Source organism: Mya arenaria, chromosome 1, assembly GCF_026914265.1.
Source record: "Mya arenaria isolate MELC-2E11 chromosome 1, ASM2691426v1".
In the NCBI taxonomy this organism is placed as follows: domain Eukaryota; kingdom Metazoa; phylum Mollusca; class Bivalvia; order Myida; family Myidae; genus Mya; species Mya arenaria.
In genome coordinates this window covers 45,234,759-45,253,077 of record NC_069122.1, presented here as the reverse complement: position 1 = coordinate 45,253,077, position 18,319 = coordinate 45,234,759, and the positions used below count along the sequence as shown (strand labels likewise).

The 18,319-nt window shown below is 38.1% G+C and overlaps 1 protein-coding gene across 2 annotated transcripts in view; it reads left to right on the top strand.

The window, feature by feature from the left end:
• The window catches only part of LOC128238215 (integrin alpha-9-like), a 57,871-nt gene that overhangs the window by 8,263 nt on the left and 31,289 nt on the right, over window positions 1-18,319 (top strand). For both annotated transcript variants that reach the window (XM_052953893.1, XM_052953900.1), the window contains exons 3-8: window positions 11,833-11,945; window positions 13,799-13,929; window positions 14,354-14,575; window positions 15,278-15,410; window positions 17,749-17,834; window positions 18,172-18,258. In XM_052953893.1, the coding sequence (XP_052809853.1) occupies window positions 11,833-11,945; window positions 13,799-13,929; window positions 14,354-14,575; window positions 15,278-15,410; window positions 17,749-17,834; window positions 18,172-18,258 (772 nt within the window). The remainder of the gene's footprint in view (window positions 1-11,832; window positions 11,946-13,798; window positions 13,930-14,353; window positions 14,576-15,277; window positions 15,411-17,748; window positions 17,835-18,171; window positions 18,259-18,319) is intronic.

The window sequence follows — 18,319 nt, the reverse complement described above, 5'->3', positions numbered from 1 at the left end:
CGAGCTTGAAACCGCTATGGGGGTGGGGACCGAGCTTGCAACCACTATTGGGGTGGGGACCGAGCTTGCAACCACTATTGGGGTGGGGACCGAGCTTGCAACCACTTTGGGGGTGGGGACCGAGCTTGCAACCACTATGGGGTGGGAACCGAGCATGAAACCGCTATTGGGGTGGGGACCGAGCTTGCAACCACTATTGGGGTGGGGACCGAGCTTGCAGCCACTATGCGGGTGGGGATCGAGCTTGCAACCACTATGGGGGGAGGGGCGACCGAACTTGCAACCACTAGCCTGGCAATCAATTTGAGATTATTTTTCAATTCCGGATTAATGTATATTACTCTATTCCCAATAACATCTTTCGTATATAATAGGGCTCGAATCTAACCTCGCCCTTGTGTCTGTATTGGCCTGAGCCCATTTCTTACTATGACTATGCATGCCTGTGGTTCCTGATAGATGGGACAAGGGTGAGTCAGACCTTGTATTTACCATTAATGGCCAGAGAAATACAAGCCACATTTGTTGCCAACAAATAACGTATTGCGTCTAAATTATTCTTGTCAAGTCGACCAAATGTGTCTAACTAGAATCCGATTTAACAAATAGTTTTTAAGTGGGGAAAATTGATTTTGATTGTTCTTACAGTTCTGAAAAAAAGCTATTGAACTTATATTTCATACTTATTGTGTAATCTGTTAAAATACGGTAATTTATATATTTAAATTGAAGTCCTACCTCGCCATTTTGTCTGTTTTGGTCCATTTACTAATTCCTGGTAGATGTTGGGGAGGGGACAGCGGGACGTGGGATGGGGGTCGGGGTTGGGATCCGACCGCCAACCTTCATGATCCATCATTGGTCAGAGCCATAATCCACTATATTAACAATATTCGTCCTTTCCTCACCTGTAATACCTGTTACAAAAGTCAGGGGATTGTCGAGTTGGTCATCTCGCTGGGATTGACTGTGTGGGAGATACGTGACTGTAAGCATATTACACGGCCTGTAAACGCCAGCTCCACCACTTTACGGTGGCGCAAAGAAAAAGAGCTGTCGACACTTCCGTGGTGGAGCTGTGCCCTATGTTTACATGAACAATCGTGAGTATGACTTATATTTTGTTTGATAATTTCATTTAACGGACATATTTCGGAAATCGGAGAATGTGGTACCGTGTAAGAACACTTCTACTGTAGGCTGGTTACTATTTCGTTTCAATATTGTGCAAACTGTGGTGCCAGGAGCTTTTCTCCCGAATCAGACTTGTGCATATTTTGAGATATGATTGCATAGCAAGTACATTTCGGTGCTTACACACCCCGTAAGAACATTCTCACGCATGCAAACATAACTGTTATGTATTGTACCTAAGCCGGAACACAACCAAACCTAATAAGCACTTCTTAAAAAGGAAAAATGCACATATTTATAAAAGTGGTGGCGCTGTTGCCCTAGTGGTGGCGCTGTCGAGTAGTGGTGGCGCTATCGAGTATGTTTTGCGTATGAAGTAATATAAAAAGTTAACGCTTTTGGAATAAATACTTAAGTCGCTATGTTTATCATTCATTGAACATTATGCTGGTTATGCATACTACTTGTGGAAACGAAACTCTTTGCGAATTATCTTAACCTTACTTAAAACTATTTCGAAAACAAACGGCTAGGTGCTGTTAATTTTTACCATAGAACTATAAGTATCTACCATGTGTGTCTGGTATGGATGGAAAAATCCGACCCGAGTGCACGCTCGTAAGCCGGTAACGAGGCTTGCCGAGTTACAGGCCACGCAGCGTGACCGAAGGACGGATTTTTCGGTCCGGACCGGAAAAACATGATTGATATTTTTTCTTGCAATTCTAAAATTATCAGTTTGTGTAAGAATTGACGTAGAAAACGCACTTTTGTACATTTTACCAAAAAGCGCGTGAAACCTTGTTTACTGACGTCATAAAGCGCAGTAATTTTAAATCATTATTGATGTCAAATAGTAACTATTTAAATCGCGTTTTTACGATTATTCATTATCTGTTTTAATTAATTGCATACTTATGTATTTGATTGCGCTTTATTGAAATGAAATAATGTACTTTTCATAAACCATACAACAAATGAAATAAGAAGAAGCGCAATGTTGCGCGTAACTCATATTACATGGGGGTGTAAGATGCGTTTTTCCAGCACTGGTCAAATGACCGGAAACACACGTCCGGTATGCAAGAATACCTCCCTCATAACCGGGCACACATGATAGATACTTATAGTTCTATGGTAAAAATTAACAGCACCTAGCCGTTTGTTTCGAAATAGTTTTAAGTAAGGTTAAGGTAGCTCGCGGAGAGTTTTGTTTCCACAAGTAGTATGCATAACCAGCATAATGTTCAATGAATGATAAACATAGCAACTTTTGTATTCATTCCAAAATCGTTAACTTTTTATATTACTTCATACGCAAAACATACTCGATAGCGCCACCACTACTCGACAGCGCCACCACTAGGGCAACAGCGCCACCACTTTTATAAATATGTGCATTTTTCCATTTTAAGAAGTGCTTATTAGTTTTGTTGTGTTCCGGCATAGGTACTATACATAACAGTTATGTTTGCATGCGTGAGAATGTTCTTACGGGGTGTGTAAGCACCGAAATGTACTTGCTATGCAATCATATCTCAAAATATGCACAAGTCTGATTCGGGAGAAAAGCTCCTGGCACCACAGTTTGCACAATATTGAAACGACATAGTAACCAGCCTACAGCAGAAGTGTTCTTACACGGTACCACATTCTCCGATTTTCGAAATATGTCCGTTAAATGAAATTATCAAACAAAATATAAGTCATACTCACGATTGTTCATGTAAACATAGGGCACAGCTCCACCACGGAAGTGTCGACAGCTCTTTTTCTTTGCACCACCGTAAAGTGGTGGAGCTGGCGTTTACAGGCCGTGTATTATGAACAATGTAATATTCGTAATATAAGAAAACCCTGCCATTTGCATTTTATGTCATATGATTATAAGCTATTGTTTAAACCATTTGAATGCATCACTTAGCTGCATCTTCGCATTGAAACTGCTTTTATCACAAAGTGCACAATGATTATGAATACATAAACAATGTGTCTTTTTACATGAACATAATTATACAGCAAGTATAATATTATTCTTAGCGCAACGGGCCACGCAAAACCATACATTGTTTTATACATAATACATTCGCTTTGAGCTTTGTAGAAAAACTATTTGCAACATTGTATATCTTTGCCTGGCCCTAAGGCTAACTATGTGCTTAATTATTTAAGTCAGAATCATTCTGATATCTCATTCATAAATACCTGTTTCCTATTTGCTTTAAATAATTAAAGCTACAGTCTCACCAATTAGTAGTCGGTATAAGGATTATGTCTTTCAATAAATGAAAAAAGGGATATTTGTCAACTGTTGGGCTGGTGGCTTAAAACTATTTTATCAGATAAGCTCGTATAAAAGGCATATCCGTGTTGACGATATTGCCCAATTAAAATTCGGCTATTTCAATAGGGTATATGACCTAATACGATGTTATCCGATATTCTTTATAAATCTAATTCTACTAGTGTCAAATTCGCCATTTATATATAATTCACAGCTGAATGTCACTTCATAAACATAATACTATTATAAGAATGTAGGACACCTACTAGTATTTGCTTACAGCTTAAAACCAGAATTTCATAAAGATTTGAAGCATCTTGTTATGTTTAAAGTGACTCTTATTCAAAATCAGTACACACACATGTATAACAAACATCAATTTTGAGTGATAAACCTTTTACTGCTTCAAATTATGCATTTATAGAAAATATGAATTACTAAAAACAAGATTGCAATTAATGGCGTATTTGATAGCTGAAAACGCAATTTTTTTTTAAATGATTGGTGAATGCTAAAAGTTTTACTGTGATCTACTATCGTCTCATAAGGTAAAAATACCGTGTTTTGTGCCCTTTTTTCAATTAAAACTTGGTATCCTTTATAAGAACCATTGTTTTCGACATTTATTCATCATTCTTGGTATATTAAAACAATTGTATTTATTGTGGTAAATCTTATGGGGGAGTAAGAGTGCATCTTTAAGTTGACTTCGATAACATGTCAAACTTAAGTTAAAAGTATGTCACTTGTTGATTTAAGAACGCTATAGAGCATATCATCTGTTTTTCAAATCTTAAGTATCTTTGTCAACATTAAATGAGTTCGTGAACTTTTGAATTTTACATTTTAAGTGTGACAGCCATTTTTGATACACTTTATTATTTTAAGCCTTAATCACAAACATTGCTCATTTCCAAAACACATCTTCGTTTTTATATGAAAAACTCCTTCTTGCAAACAAGCGTGATTACAAATGAACGTTTGTTCACGTCAGTGTCAACTGTTGTAGCTACAATCATTTATATCTCCATATACGCGAGTGGGACAGTCATTTGTTACACAAACACATCTGTGGTTTTACGTTTTGAAAGTGCATGTGATTAAGAGGAACGATATGCAATACTATTTAGCAACCCATTTATTGCATGTACACTGGGGTATAATGTGCACATTATTATTAACAACTCGACCTGCCTCATATTTCTCTCTTCATCCAACCTTCTTTACATCTTCGTTCCTCCAAACCGGCTTCCTTTCAAAACACCTTCACCCTCCTACCGTTTCCCCACTTCTTACTCGCATAATTTCTCGTTCCATTCACTAGTTCACCCTTCTTGCCCGTCCATCCCTTCCCTCGTGCATTCATTCCTGACATTTCTTCCTGAAATTCCTTCCTTCTTTTACTGGCATTCATTTCAGCCAATCTTTCCTTTCTAACATTCCTTCTTCGCTGACATTGCCTCTTCCTCGACATTCCTTTCTTTTTGACCTTTTTCCCTCCTGAAACATTCCCTTTCCCAAACATTCCTTCCTGACATTCCTTACTTTCTGACCTTCTTCCTTCCTAACATTCGCTCTTTCCTGACATAACTTCCTGACATAGATTCTTCCCTGACATGCCTTCCTTCCTGACCTTATTCCTTCCTGAAACATTCCCTCTTCCCTGACATTCCTCTCTGACATTGATTCTTCCCTGACATGCCTTCCTTCCTGACCTTCTTCCTTCCTGAAACATTTCCTCTTCCCTGACATGCCTTCCTGACATTCCCCCCTTCATGAACTTCTTCCTTTCTGAAACATTCCCTTTTCCCTGACATTCCTCCCTGACATTGATTCTTCCCTGAAATGCCTTCCTTCCTGACCTTCTTCCTTTCTGAAACAATCCCTCATCCATGACATGCCTTCCTTCCTGACCTTCTTCCTTCCTGAAACATTCCCTCTTCCCTGACATTCCTTCCTGACATTCCTCTCTTCATCCTTCCTGAGATATCCCCTCTTCCCTGACATTCCTTCCTGACATTCCTCCCTTCATCCTTCCTGAGACATTCCCTCTTCCCTGACATTCCTTCCTGACATTCCTCTCTTCATCCTTCCTGAGATATCCCCTCTTCCCTGACATTCCTTCCTGACATTCCTCCCTTCATCCTTCCTGAAACATTCCCCCTTCCTTGACATTCCTCCCTGACATTGATTCCTCCCTGACATGCCTTCCTTTCTTACCTTCTTCCTTCTTGAAACAATCCCTCTTCCCTGACATTCTTCCCTGACATGCCCTGCTTCCTGACCTTCTTTCTCCCTAAAAAACAATCCCTCTTTCCTGACATTCCTTCATAACATTACTTTTTGCCTAACATACATTGTATTCGTTATTGAAGTTACTCTTTTATTTCTATGTAGGCGCCTGTTGTAGATTTATATGGGTATAGTTTTTCTCTAGATAACAAAATGAAATACTGTTTATGTGCTTCATGGTGATATCTCACAATTGGCTCAAGATACTTCAACCAATAGTACGGTAGATAGTACGGTAGATATGTGTTATATCTTTAAGTGTTTGTACATATGTTTCTACAACATAGTTTCTCCATTTGACAGATATTTACCATTTGTGTTTACCTCAATGGATAAGCAATGTTTTTGTACATGATTTGCTCAACCATAAGTCCAGAGAGAAAATTGGGCTTACTAACTGTATAACAAAATAAGGGAAATCTATTGTCTATGAACTGATGGTGATTTCTATGCCCTCGAATTAAGGCATATAGTATTCGGACCGTCCGTCCGTCCTTCCGTCCTTCCGTCCTTCCGTACGTCCGTCCTCACAGTTTCCGGTAAATGTCTAAAGAACGCTTAGACCCAGGGACCTCAAACCTGGTAGGCAGGGTGGTTATTGAGGTCAGTGGGTCAAAGGTAAAGGTCGTGGTGACCTTAAGCTAATAAACCCGTTTCCGGTCAATAACTGAAGAACGCTCAGGGATAAGGACCTCATACTTGGTAAGCAGGTTGGTCATGACCAGCAGATGAACTCTATGGATATTAAGGTCAATGGGTCTAAGATCATGGTGACCTTTCGCTGAAAATATGATTCCGTTCAATAACGGAAGAACGCTTAGGCACAGGGACCTCAACCGTGGTAGACAGGTTGGTCTTGACCAGTAGGTGAACCCTATTGATTTTGAGGTCAGTGGGTCAAAAGTCAATGTGACCTTAAGCTGGAAACCTGCGGTTTCAGATTACTTTATGATCAGTTATTGGTTTGTTAGGTGTACTGAGTAATTTGAAATTTTATTAACACTATAAAGGGACTTCAGCAATATCATGTCAAAAAACATTCATTTTTCATGTTAAAGAACATTCATTTTTCATGTTAAAGAACATTCACTTTTCATGTTAAAGAACATTCACTTTTCAACTCTGAATGCTGAAACACTAGAATAGTTTGTTTCTCTGATCTTCTTAACAATTAAGCTGGCACTGCATGTCGACTTCTTAATGTTTTTTTTTTTAGGGACCGGTGGCCTCACCTTTTAGGGGGTCAATACAATTAACGGAAAGGACCCTCAGTTAATGGTTGCTTTATTTGTTTATTAACGAGCGTCTCATATTTCACTTACTGATTTGTTTATCTTCATTTGTCTGCGCTCAGATGATCCAACTTTATCATTGTAATTGCTTCTCCCATTAATTATGTAACGTAATTAATGATATTACTCGGTATGAGCAGACACATAAATAAAGCAGTGTAACTTTTATGAGTTTTTAACTGAAACAATTTACATGAAGTGATTTATGGCTTTATATGCGATCCATTATGTATGTATGCCTGCCGTTAAAGGTCCATAGTTAGAGGCCCATATTTTCACTATGCATGTATACCTGCAGTTAGAGGCCCTATTTTCACTATGCATGTATACCTGCAGTTAGAGGCCCATATTTTCCATATGCGTCTGTACTTGCAGTTAGAGGCCCATATTATCATTATGTTTGTTTACCTGCAGTTAAATGCCCATATTTTCACTATGCGTGTATTCCTGCAGTTAAATGCCCATATTTTCACTATGCGTGTATATCTGCAGTTCAATGCCCATATTTTCACTATGCGTGTATACCTGCAGTTCAATGCCCATATTTTCACTATGCGTGTATACCTGCAGTTAAATGCCCATATTTTCACTATGCTGTATACCTGCAGTTCAATGCCCATATTTTCACTATGCGTGTATACCTGCAGTTAAATGCCCATATTTTCACTATGCTGTATGCCTGCAGTTAAATGCCCATATTTTCACTATGCTGTATGCCTGCAGTTAAATGCCCATATTTTCACTATGCGTGTATTCCTGCAGTTAGAGGCCCATATTTTCACTATGCGTGTATACCTACAGTTAGAGGCCCATATTTCCACTATACGTGTATACCTGCAGTTAGAGGCCCATATTATCATTATGTTTGTATACCTGCAGTTAAATGCCCATATTTTCACTATGCGTGTATACCTACAGTTAGGGGCCCATATTTCCACTATGAATGCATGCAGTTAAAAGCCCGTATTTTAATTATGCGTGTATGCATGAAGTTAAAGGCCCATATTTTCATTACTCATTCATGTCTGCCGTGAAACCCTTAGTTTCATGGTGCATCCATGCATGCAAGAAGTTAAAGGCCCATATTTTCAATATGTATGTCTGCAGTGAAAGGCCCATACCTTCAATATGCAAGCATAACTCACAATATTTCCTAAGGATCCCGAAATGACACCACCAGATGAAATTAAGTTTCCATTTCTGAAGTCAGGTGTCCCCCTCCGAAAAAAAATCTTTGTTGAATGGGTAAGACGCCTGTTTTACGAAGAATTCCACATTGTGTAAAAGGGCTATAAGTTTATCAGTTTAGCATTCTGACAGAGTATATATAAAGATATTTACCTTTAGTATCAAAACAAATAATCGCAAATTGTTTAGAATCCGAATTATTTGATTAAATGCTACGAGCATGAGTCTGTGTATTAAGCACAGCGCATCAAGGTGCCATTGTTTTCGGAATTTCATCATAACTTGGCAGGCTAAAATTTACTGTTTGTAGACCTGTTTTCAGCCTAAAATATAAAGAATTAATTACAAACGGATAGAATGAAGAGTTTCATCAACGAGAAAATTGAAACCGGAAGTTGGTCTTGCAAACTCAGCGGTATGCACCTTATTACCTCTTGCGCTAAATAATCCGCAAATAAGATATGTTTTTCGTTTGTTCTTCATCAGATTGGACCTTAACAAGTATTTAAAGTATCTATCTAACGTTCTACCAAAAATATGGTGTCACTCCGGTACTCTGACTTAGAGATTCTGGAGTCCCTCCGGACTTGGGGTCGGAATTCATATATATGTATTACGTGTTAAGTAATGCTAAAAAGTTTATAAACAAATCATGATTATATCGGAATAAGTCAACATTGCAGCGGAAATTGCAAAATTGTTTGTTTGTTTGGTTGTACAATAAAATTGTATGTCTATTTTGTAAAAAAATATTTAAGTGAACATGCTTTTTGAACATAGTTTTATCGATACTATTCACTATAAGACAGAAAATTCATTACAAGCCTCAAAGGGGCCTTTAATAACATCAGAAATCTGTTTATTTATTCGTGAATATAAAGAAATGTTCTGACCACAGCCGAGAGTACATCGACTATGCGTCTGTTTAGTATTCGTAGCCATGTATGTCATGACTTCAAGATGTACGGCAATGGTGATGATTCACCTGGTCATGCTGCAATATGATCAACAATCAATATCAACATTTTAAGATGTTCTGCCGTGATTTTATCGAACATGTAGCTAATGGTAACTATGTTCTATGCATAGATCCCCCACCCGAAGAATTTGTTGCCCCGGGGAATAGAGACCCCCCCCCCCTCCCTGAGGTATTAGTTGCGTCTCGACGAAAAGAGCCCCTCCCCGAGGACTGTGTTGTGTCCCGACACGAATAGACCCCCCCCCCTCCCCCCAACGAGGTATGTGTTGTGTCCCGACACGAAAAGAGCCCTCTCCCCCCCCCCCCCCGGAGGAATTTGTTGTAACCCGACACGAATAGAGCCCACTCTCCCCCAAGGAAGGTGTTGTGTCCCGATAGATATAACTCCCCAAGGGATGTGTTGTGTTTCGACGCACAGAGCTCCACAGGGATGTGTTGTGTTTCGACGTACAGAGCTCCACAGGAATGAGTTGTGTTTCGATGTACAGAGCTCCACAGGAATGTGTTGTGTTACGACGTACAGAGCTCCACAGGAATGTGTTGTGTTTCGACGTACAGAGCTCAACAGGAATGTGTTGTGTTTCGACGCACAGAGCTCCACAGGGATGTGTTGTGTTTCGACGCACAGAGCTACACATGGATGTGTTGTGTTTCGATGTGCATAGCTCCACAGGGATGTGTTGTGTTTCGACGTACAGAGCTACACATGGATGTGTTGTTTTTCGACGTACAGAGCTCCACAGGGGTGTGTTGTGTTTCGACGTACAGAGCTACACAGGAATGTGTTGTGTTTCGACGCATATAGCTCCACAGGGATGTATTGTGTTTCGACGTACAGAACTCCACAGGAATGTGTTGTGTTTCGACGCATATAGCTCCACAGGGATGTGTTGTGTTTCGACACATATAGCTCCACAGGGATGTGTTGTGTTTCGACGCATATAGCTCCACATGAATGTGTTATGTTTCGACGTACAGAGCTCCACAGGAATGTGTTGTGTTTCGACGCATATAGCTCCACAGGGATGTGTTATGTTTCGACGTACAGAGCTCCACAGATATGTGTTGTGTTTCGACGCATATAGCTCCACAGGGATGTGTTGTGTTTCGACGTACAGAGCTCCACAGGAATGTGTTATGTTTCGACGCATACATCTCCACAGGGATGTGTTATGTTTCGACGTACAGAGCTCAACAGGAATGTGTTGTGTTTCGACGCATATAGCTCCACAGGGATGTGTTGTGTTTCGACGCATATAGCTCCACAGGGATGTGTTGTGTTTCGACGCATATAGCTCCACAGGGATGTGTTATGTTTCGACGTATATAGCTCCACAGGGATGTGTTATGTTTCGACGCATATAGCTCCACAGGGATGTGTTGTGTCCCGGCAAGTAGAGCACCCCCGAGGTTGGCGTTGTATTTCGTCAAATAGAGCTCCCGGAGGAGTGTTCTGTTTCCCGACCATTAAATTCCCCCATTAGGTATATAGTATATGTCAGGAAGCAACGTAGGGAGCTCTATCCGTTGCATCCTTGCACATAGAGCTTCAGAAAATTTAATGTCATTTTATAATAAGCTTTAACAAAATTCGTTGCAACATCATAATGACTTTTATATCAGACGCAATTATCATATAGAATCTTTGAGGATTTGTTACATTTTCGAAATGTCATCGGTATTCAAATTGCACTTTTGTCTGCACATTATCGTTCATGTGATGTGCACGTCTCTCGGGACTGGTTACCAGACATTTCCATTGTCTTCTCCCTCGCCCACATTTGATGCTTCATCGGCCGTCCTTTGAAGTCTTATTAATTGGTAATTAATTCGACTCAATCTCCTGTAATGAATATCTAAGAGATCCATTTGAGACAATGTTTATGACGCCAAGAAATAGTTATTAAACGAAAATTAAGGGCAAATAATAACCGTTTTAGTATTACGGCGCATGTCTCTGAACCAGCCAGCGCGCATGCGCTAACCGCTAAATCACCCACTTGGCCAAACTAATTAAATTGGCGGTCGTTTATGTCAGAAACTCTCTTTACTAATAATAAAATCTTAATCCGTCCGGCGACCATATTTGCGAAGACAAGAACCTCAACACTAACAGATACTTGATGATATGTTTTCGTATCATCTTGTCACTCTTATCCTGTTGCGAACTGATTTATTATATTCTATGCTAACATGATTTAGGGTCAAGTGAATCTCATTTCTAAGCGTTACTTTACCAATCATTTGACTAGCTACTGCAATAAGTTCGACAATAACAATAACAAAAAAACGAGTATTGTACACATCATCTGTGTATTAATCTTAATCTAATTCTTATTGCCAAATTGTCTTGTCAGATCTCCGACCTGAATATCATTCTGTATGCAGTTGTGGAGGTTTATTATAGAAATGGCCCTTAGCCAATAAACAAATAAACAGGAAATTGCCCCCTACTGTGACATCAGTGCAATTAGCAGGAGATGCACAGAAGTAGATTGTCATGCAAACAGTCCTTAAACAAGGCCTTTAAATCGCATTACTGAGTCATTACAGGGTAGTAGTCGTCGCATCGCGGACCACCCGAATCCAACAACCCCGGCGCCCATATTCCGGTTGTTCAAGTATATACACTGTACACCAATCCTTCTATTTAATAATTACAGGGTATTGGTTGGCGCACCGCGGGCCAACAGCACCTTCCTGCCCAATTCCCATAAACCCGGCGCCCTGTTCCGATGTCCTACGGTCGGCGTCTGCGAAGAACTTCTCATTGACAGTAAGTTGCACGTGCATATTAGTTTCAATAAACATTTAAAGCTGCACTCTCACAGATTGACAGTCTTGAGTTTAATTTTATATTTGTCTCAGAATCAGCTGATTTTGGCATCGATGCCCTCAGTTCAGTCATATAAGATAAAAATCACTAAAGAAAATAAAATATTATTTTTTAAAAGTGTTAGTAACGGTTTTAGCCATAAAACATCAATTTCGATCGTATTTATGAAAAACTGCGATCTGATCTTTTATCAGCAATCTTATATCACTTATTTCCAGACATTCACGCAAAAAGTGGCTAATTGCAAAACAAAACATGTCAGCAAGTGTCAAAACGATCAAGCTATGAGAGTGCACCTTTAATTATTGGTTATTTAACGATAACAATAGTCGTTCGTTTTTATTTCGTCTGGTGTTGGGTTTTCGAAAATGTCTTCATCGCCAGTCGCCATTTCCTGCTTGATATATTGAAATACGTTCAGGCTATTCAAACGCTTACTACACATGAATAGAACAAAGACCGTTGGAATTAGCTCGTGTAACTCTAGACTGCCTAACCCATTTCGTACCCACCAATTCACCCAAAACTATGCCTTTTGTACACTAACTCTCAACGCACATTGATTTAACGACGGAAATATCCATGGCCGTCGGTCCCGGTGAAAGTTCTTATAGGTCCTCTGGTACAGAGCACAGAATGTACCCTTCGTTAGAACTACCGTGGCTCTGCAACTGATTTGGCAATCGCAACACCTCGACCCCTATCCAACAGAAACTGGCTATCTCGAAGCTTGCCGGAGATGGCCGAGTTGTTACGAATGCTGATTTGGCCGAGCGGTATTTTTGAAAACTGTTGAGTGCTGCACTACTGGGGAAACGCCGCTATTTTTTTGTTTAAATATTTTTGAAAACATATTTTAGTTTTAATCAATTGAAACGTGTTTTTCAATTCTAACGCATGTATAAAGATTAGAAGTTTTGATATCTTAGTTATATAGCGATCTTTTGTGGGATCACATAGAAGCATATATACTGAAGTATAGTTTTGTTCTCTCTAAAAGGGTTTAAACACTGCTTGTTCTAGTCGTAGGAATACATATAAAACTCTAGATGTTGCTTTCCCGGAACTGTCTATCATAGCGAAATCCAAGATCCTTGTCTTCCTATAGCAGAAACCTCCGTCCTGAATATCATTATAACGAGAGGCAATGAGAACGATCTGAAAGATCCTTGCTTTTTTAATGAAAAGTGAAAATTGAAACAATTCTGTGTTGATAAAGCATTCATTAATCGAACAATAATTAGTTTCACTTTTTAAATCATTTTCCTCATCATTTGTTACCAATCAATTTGTAAAGCAGAAAAGAGGAAAATAGCTTTGTATTGATAACAATAAACTTACCCAGACACATAACAGTTAGCTAACGCGCGCCAGCGTAAAGCACTGTCACACGTGAACCACGTTTAAAGCTGCGTTCTCACAGATTGAACGTTTTGACAACTTTTTTATGTTTTTGTCTAGGAACGAGCCAATTTATTCGAAAATGCATGGCAACCAGTGATATAAGACTGCTGACAAAAATCAGATCGCAGATTTTCATATTTAAGTTCAAAATTATTTTTCGAACAGAAATATGAAAATCTGCGATCTGATATTCTGTCAGCAGTCTCATATCACTGGTTTGCAGATATTTACGCAAAAAATGATTCATTCCAAGACAAAAAAGTTGTCAAAACGGTAAATCTGTGAGAGTGCAGCTTTAAAGCCCCTATGTTGAGATTCAAGAGTCATACCACTAGGCAATTGCTCCGCCATATCTTCTGACCTAAACGTGTGGCATTTATTTCCCTCAGGCAATGACGAGGAGGAGAGCAACCCACGAGACAGCGCGAGATATGGGGAGTTCACGCGAGTATTCGTGAACGGACGTCGGGACCAGTGGCTGGGCGCCTCTCTAGATGTGGACGAAAACAGGGGTATTGTGGTACGTTTGAGTGGTTGTTCTTACGTTCATGTAACCGATTTCGATGTTGTTTGAAAGAAATGACTGTGTTTCTTAGTAAACTGTCTACTAAAACTTCTAAATATACGAACGATTTCCTTGTCACCTTCCTTTTCCCGTTTCTTCTTATTTTCTGTAAAACGTGTCTTAAACTAAGCCAGTACATCAAACGGGCATGTCAGTGTTTAAGTACGAGTACTGTCTGTCTATCTGTCTGTCTGTCTGTCTGTCTGTCTGTATGTCTGTATGTCTGTCTGTCTAACAGATGGCATCAATATTTATACTTGCATAAACATGTTTTTTATGTGTGATCGTTACGATGAAATAAATTCTCATTATGCATTCTTAAACAAATTTCTGATACATTGCCTTATCACCTTATCACCATCTCCTGCCCCATCCGCAGACATGTGCCAGCCGCTGGTTCAACAAGCTCTTCGAGACATCCGGGTACTATTTCATGAACGGCATGTGCTACGAGGTGCCACTCGACTTCCAGCCATCAAACATCATCAAGATTCCCGCGCTCGTCGACGCCGAGAAGCAGACGACAGTTGTTGGCGCCAATATCTCCAAGTACAACTACGGAATGGGAAGTCTTGGGAGCTCCGTACATTACACCAAGGAGGTAAAAGCATGACTCTGATAATAATTGACTTGTATGTTGTTTTTTTTTTTTTTTTTTTATCATTTTCAAAACAAAATCACTACTCCCAGCAATACCCATACTACTATGAATGTGATACTGCCAAATCGAATCTGAGAGGCTGCATACATACCAACTACTGTATATTTGGGATTCACTCTCTTACGTACCAAATACTCCTTAAACTATCTCGAGGTTTTCAGTCTCTATTTCCTCTGATGTTCTTAAATAAACCCAGGAATACCAGGAAGTCTCGTTTCTGAAAATGGGCTCATGATTTGAGGAAGAAGCCCGTGTATCCCATATACATTTATGTGTCAAATTACTAGTATTGAGGTAAAAATTCAATTATCGTCTAATTAAGGCTTGACGTTATTGTATATAAATATATGGTATTATGCAAGGTTTCTTTCTTCCAAAAGAATACACACTTTTTAAAAGACCAGACCATGTGTCCATATTTTTTTATAACCTGCTGAATTGGTCTCTTTGTTTTAAACTAGTTTTAAAATCTCTAACAAAAATCTTTAAAATCGCGCCTGATAATATTATCGGTAGCGCTCACTTCTCTTCACAAATTTTGACAAATTCCACTTTTTCGTCAGCAATGATAAGTGATCTGATCTCGATATTCTCCATTTATGTTCTATTGGATATATTTAAACACTTTTTTCTTTTCATCAGGGGTCTAACCTCCTGATGGGTACCCCAGGTCTGCACACGTGGGTTGGCGGATTTATTGACATGCGCAGAGACGGGACAAACCTAATCACTAAGTATGACGAAGAAGTTCCCTCCGAAATATCAGAAATGGCGGGTAAGATTTAAAAAATGCGATGATAATTTAAAGCGTTTGGGTCCCATCTGACAAATATTATGGACATGAGTATGTTGCGCTTTTAAAGAGAACGTGGCGTTTGACCATCGCAAATATCAGACGAAATTGCAGGACAGGCTGATAGTATTATTATTTCTTGTGTAAACTTTAAAGTATGCTGATAGTATGGTGATTACTTGTGTTAACCTAAAAGTATGCTCATAGTATGATTATTTCTTGAGTTAACCTTATACTTTGGTTAACTCTTGTGTTATCCTGATAAAATAGCTATTTCTTGTGTTAACCTAATGGATGGCCATTAGTAGCGTTAACCTAAAGGTATGCTATTACATGTAGGTAGTATGACTTCTACTTGTATTTACCTAAAAGTATGCTAATAGTATGGTTATTACTTGTGTTAACCTAAAAGTATGCTAATAGTATGGTTATTACTTGTGTTAACCTAAAAGTATGCTAATAGTATGGTTATTACTTGTGTTAACCTAAAAGTATGCTAATAGTATGGTTATTACTTGTGTTAACCTAAAAGTATGCTAATAGTACGGCTTTAACTTGGGTTAACCTAAAAGTATGCTAATAGTATGGTAATTACTTGTGTTAACCTAAAAGTATGCTAATAGTATGGTAATTACTTGTGTTAACCTAAAAGTATGCTAATAGTATGGTTATTACTTGTATTAACCTAAAAGTATGCTAATAGTATGGTTATTACTTGTATTAACCTAAAAGTATGCTAATAGTATGGTTATTACTTGTGTTAACCTAAAAGTATGCTAATAGTATGGCTTTAACTTGGGTTAACCTAAAAGTATGCTAATAGTATGGTAATTACTTGTGTTAACCTAAAAGTATGCTAATAGTATGGTAATTACTTGTGTTAACCTAAAAGTATGCTAATAGTATGGTTATTACTTGTGTTTACCTAAAAGTATGCTAATAGTACGGCTTTAACTTGGGTTAACCTAAAAGTATGCTAATAGTATGGTTATTACTTGTGTTAACCTAAAAGTATGCTAATAGTACGGCTTTAACTTGGGTTAACCTAAAAGTATGCTAATAGTACGGCTTTAACTTGGGTTAACCTAAAAGTATGCTAATAGTATGGTTATTACTTGTGTTAACCTAAAAGTATGCTAATAGTATGGCTTTAACTTGTGTTAACCTAAAAGTATGCTAATAGTATGGTAATTACTTGTGTTAACCTAAAAGTATGCTAATAGTATGGTTATTACTTGTGTTAACCTAAAAGTATGCTAATAGTATGGCTTTAACTTGGGTTAACCTAAAAGTATGCTAATAGTATGGTAATTACTTGTGTTAACCTAAAAGTATGCTAATAGTATGGTTATTACTTGTGTTAACCTAAAAGTATGCTAATAGTACGGCTTTAACTTGGGTTAACCTAAAAGTATGCTAATAGTATGGTTATTGCTTGTATTAACCTAAAAGTATGCTAATAGTATCGTTATTACTTGTGTTAACCTAAAAGTATGCTAATAGTACGGCTTTAACTTGGGTTCACCTACAAGTATGCTAATAGTATAGTTTTTACTTGTGTTAACCTAAAAGTATGCTAATAGTATGGTTATTACTTGTGTTGACCTAAAAGTATGCTAATAGTATGGTTATTACTTGTGTTAACCTAAAAGTATGCTAATAGTATGGTTATTACTTGTATTAACCTAAAAGTATGCTAATAGTACGGCTTTAACTTGGGTTAACCTAAAAGTATGCTAATAGTATGGTTATTACTTGTATTAACCTAAAAGTATGCTATAGTATGGTTATTACTTGTATTAACCTAAAAGTATGCTAATAGTATGGTTATTACTTGTGTTAACCTAAAAGTATGCTAACAGTATGTTTATTACTTGTGTTAACCTAAAAGTATGCTAATAGTATGGTTATTACTTGTATCAACCTAAAAGTATGCTAATAGTATGGTTATTACTTGTATTAACCTAAAAGTATGCTAATAGTATGGTTAGTTCTTGTGTTAACCTAAAAGTATGCTAATAGTATGGTTATTACTTGTGTTAACCTAAAAGTATGCTAATAGTATGGTTATTACTTGTATTAACCTAAAAGTATGCTAATAGTATGGTTATTACTTGTGTTAACCTAAAAGTATGCTAATAGTATGGTTAGTTCATGTGTTAACCTACAAGTATGCTAATAGTATGGCTTTTACTTGGGTTAACCTAATACCATGGTTATTTTTGTGTTAACCTAAAGGTATGGCTCTTTCTTGTGTTTACCTAATAGTGCGATTGTGTCTTGAGTTTAACTAAAAGTATGGCTATTACTGTGTTTACAGGTTATTCCATGTCGAGTGGTCGGTATTTTGGGAATGGTCAGACATTCTACACCATCGGGGCTCCCAGATTTAACCTAAGGGGCAAGGTTAAGAAATACTTTGCACCTTTAAGCCAATTTTAATCGCTTATAGTAATGTAATATATAATATAATAACTAGAATTCTAACTCAATTCAAACTAGACAAAAAAATGATTTGATTTCAACACATTTTAATGCGTTTGTCTTTGAACTGTTTTCAATATAAACATGTACAACAATAATATGAAGTATAGAAACAACAAATGAGCTAGTCACAAGTTCTGTACAGAATTTGTTTTGTCTTTCCTAGATAAAAGATTGCTCACTGTTGATTATCGCGGAATCGCATTCGGAAAAGTTGGAAAACAATTGTTCGCAAATGGCCAAACCTTTACTTATTCAGGTTCTGTTGTACGAGAATGATCGGGATAACTACTTTTTTGAGCGGCCCTTCCTTGTGCTCGACGGTGCTGATCAGGGATTGGGAGAGGTAGGGATAAAATTTGACTTGTATGGATGTTGTTATAGTAACCTTTCTAAACCTACGTTGT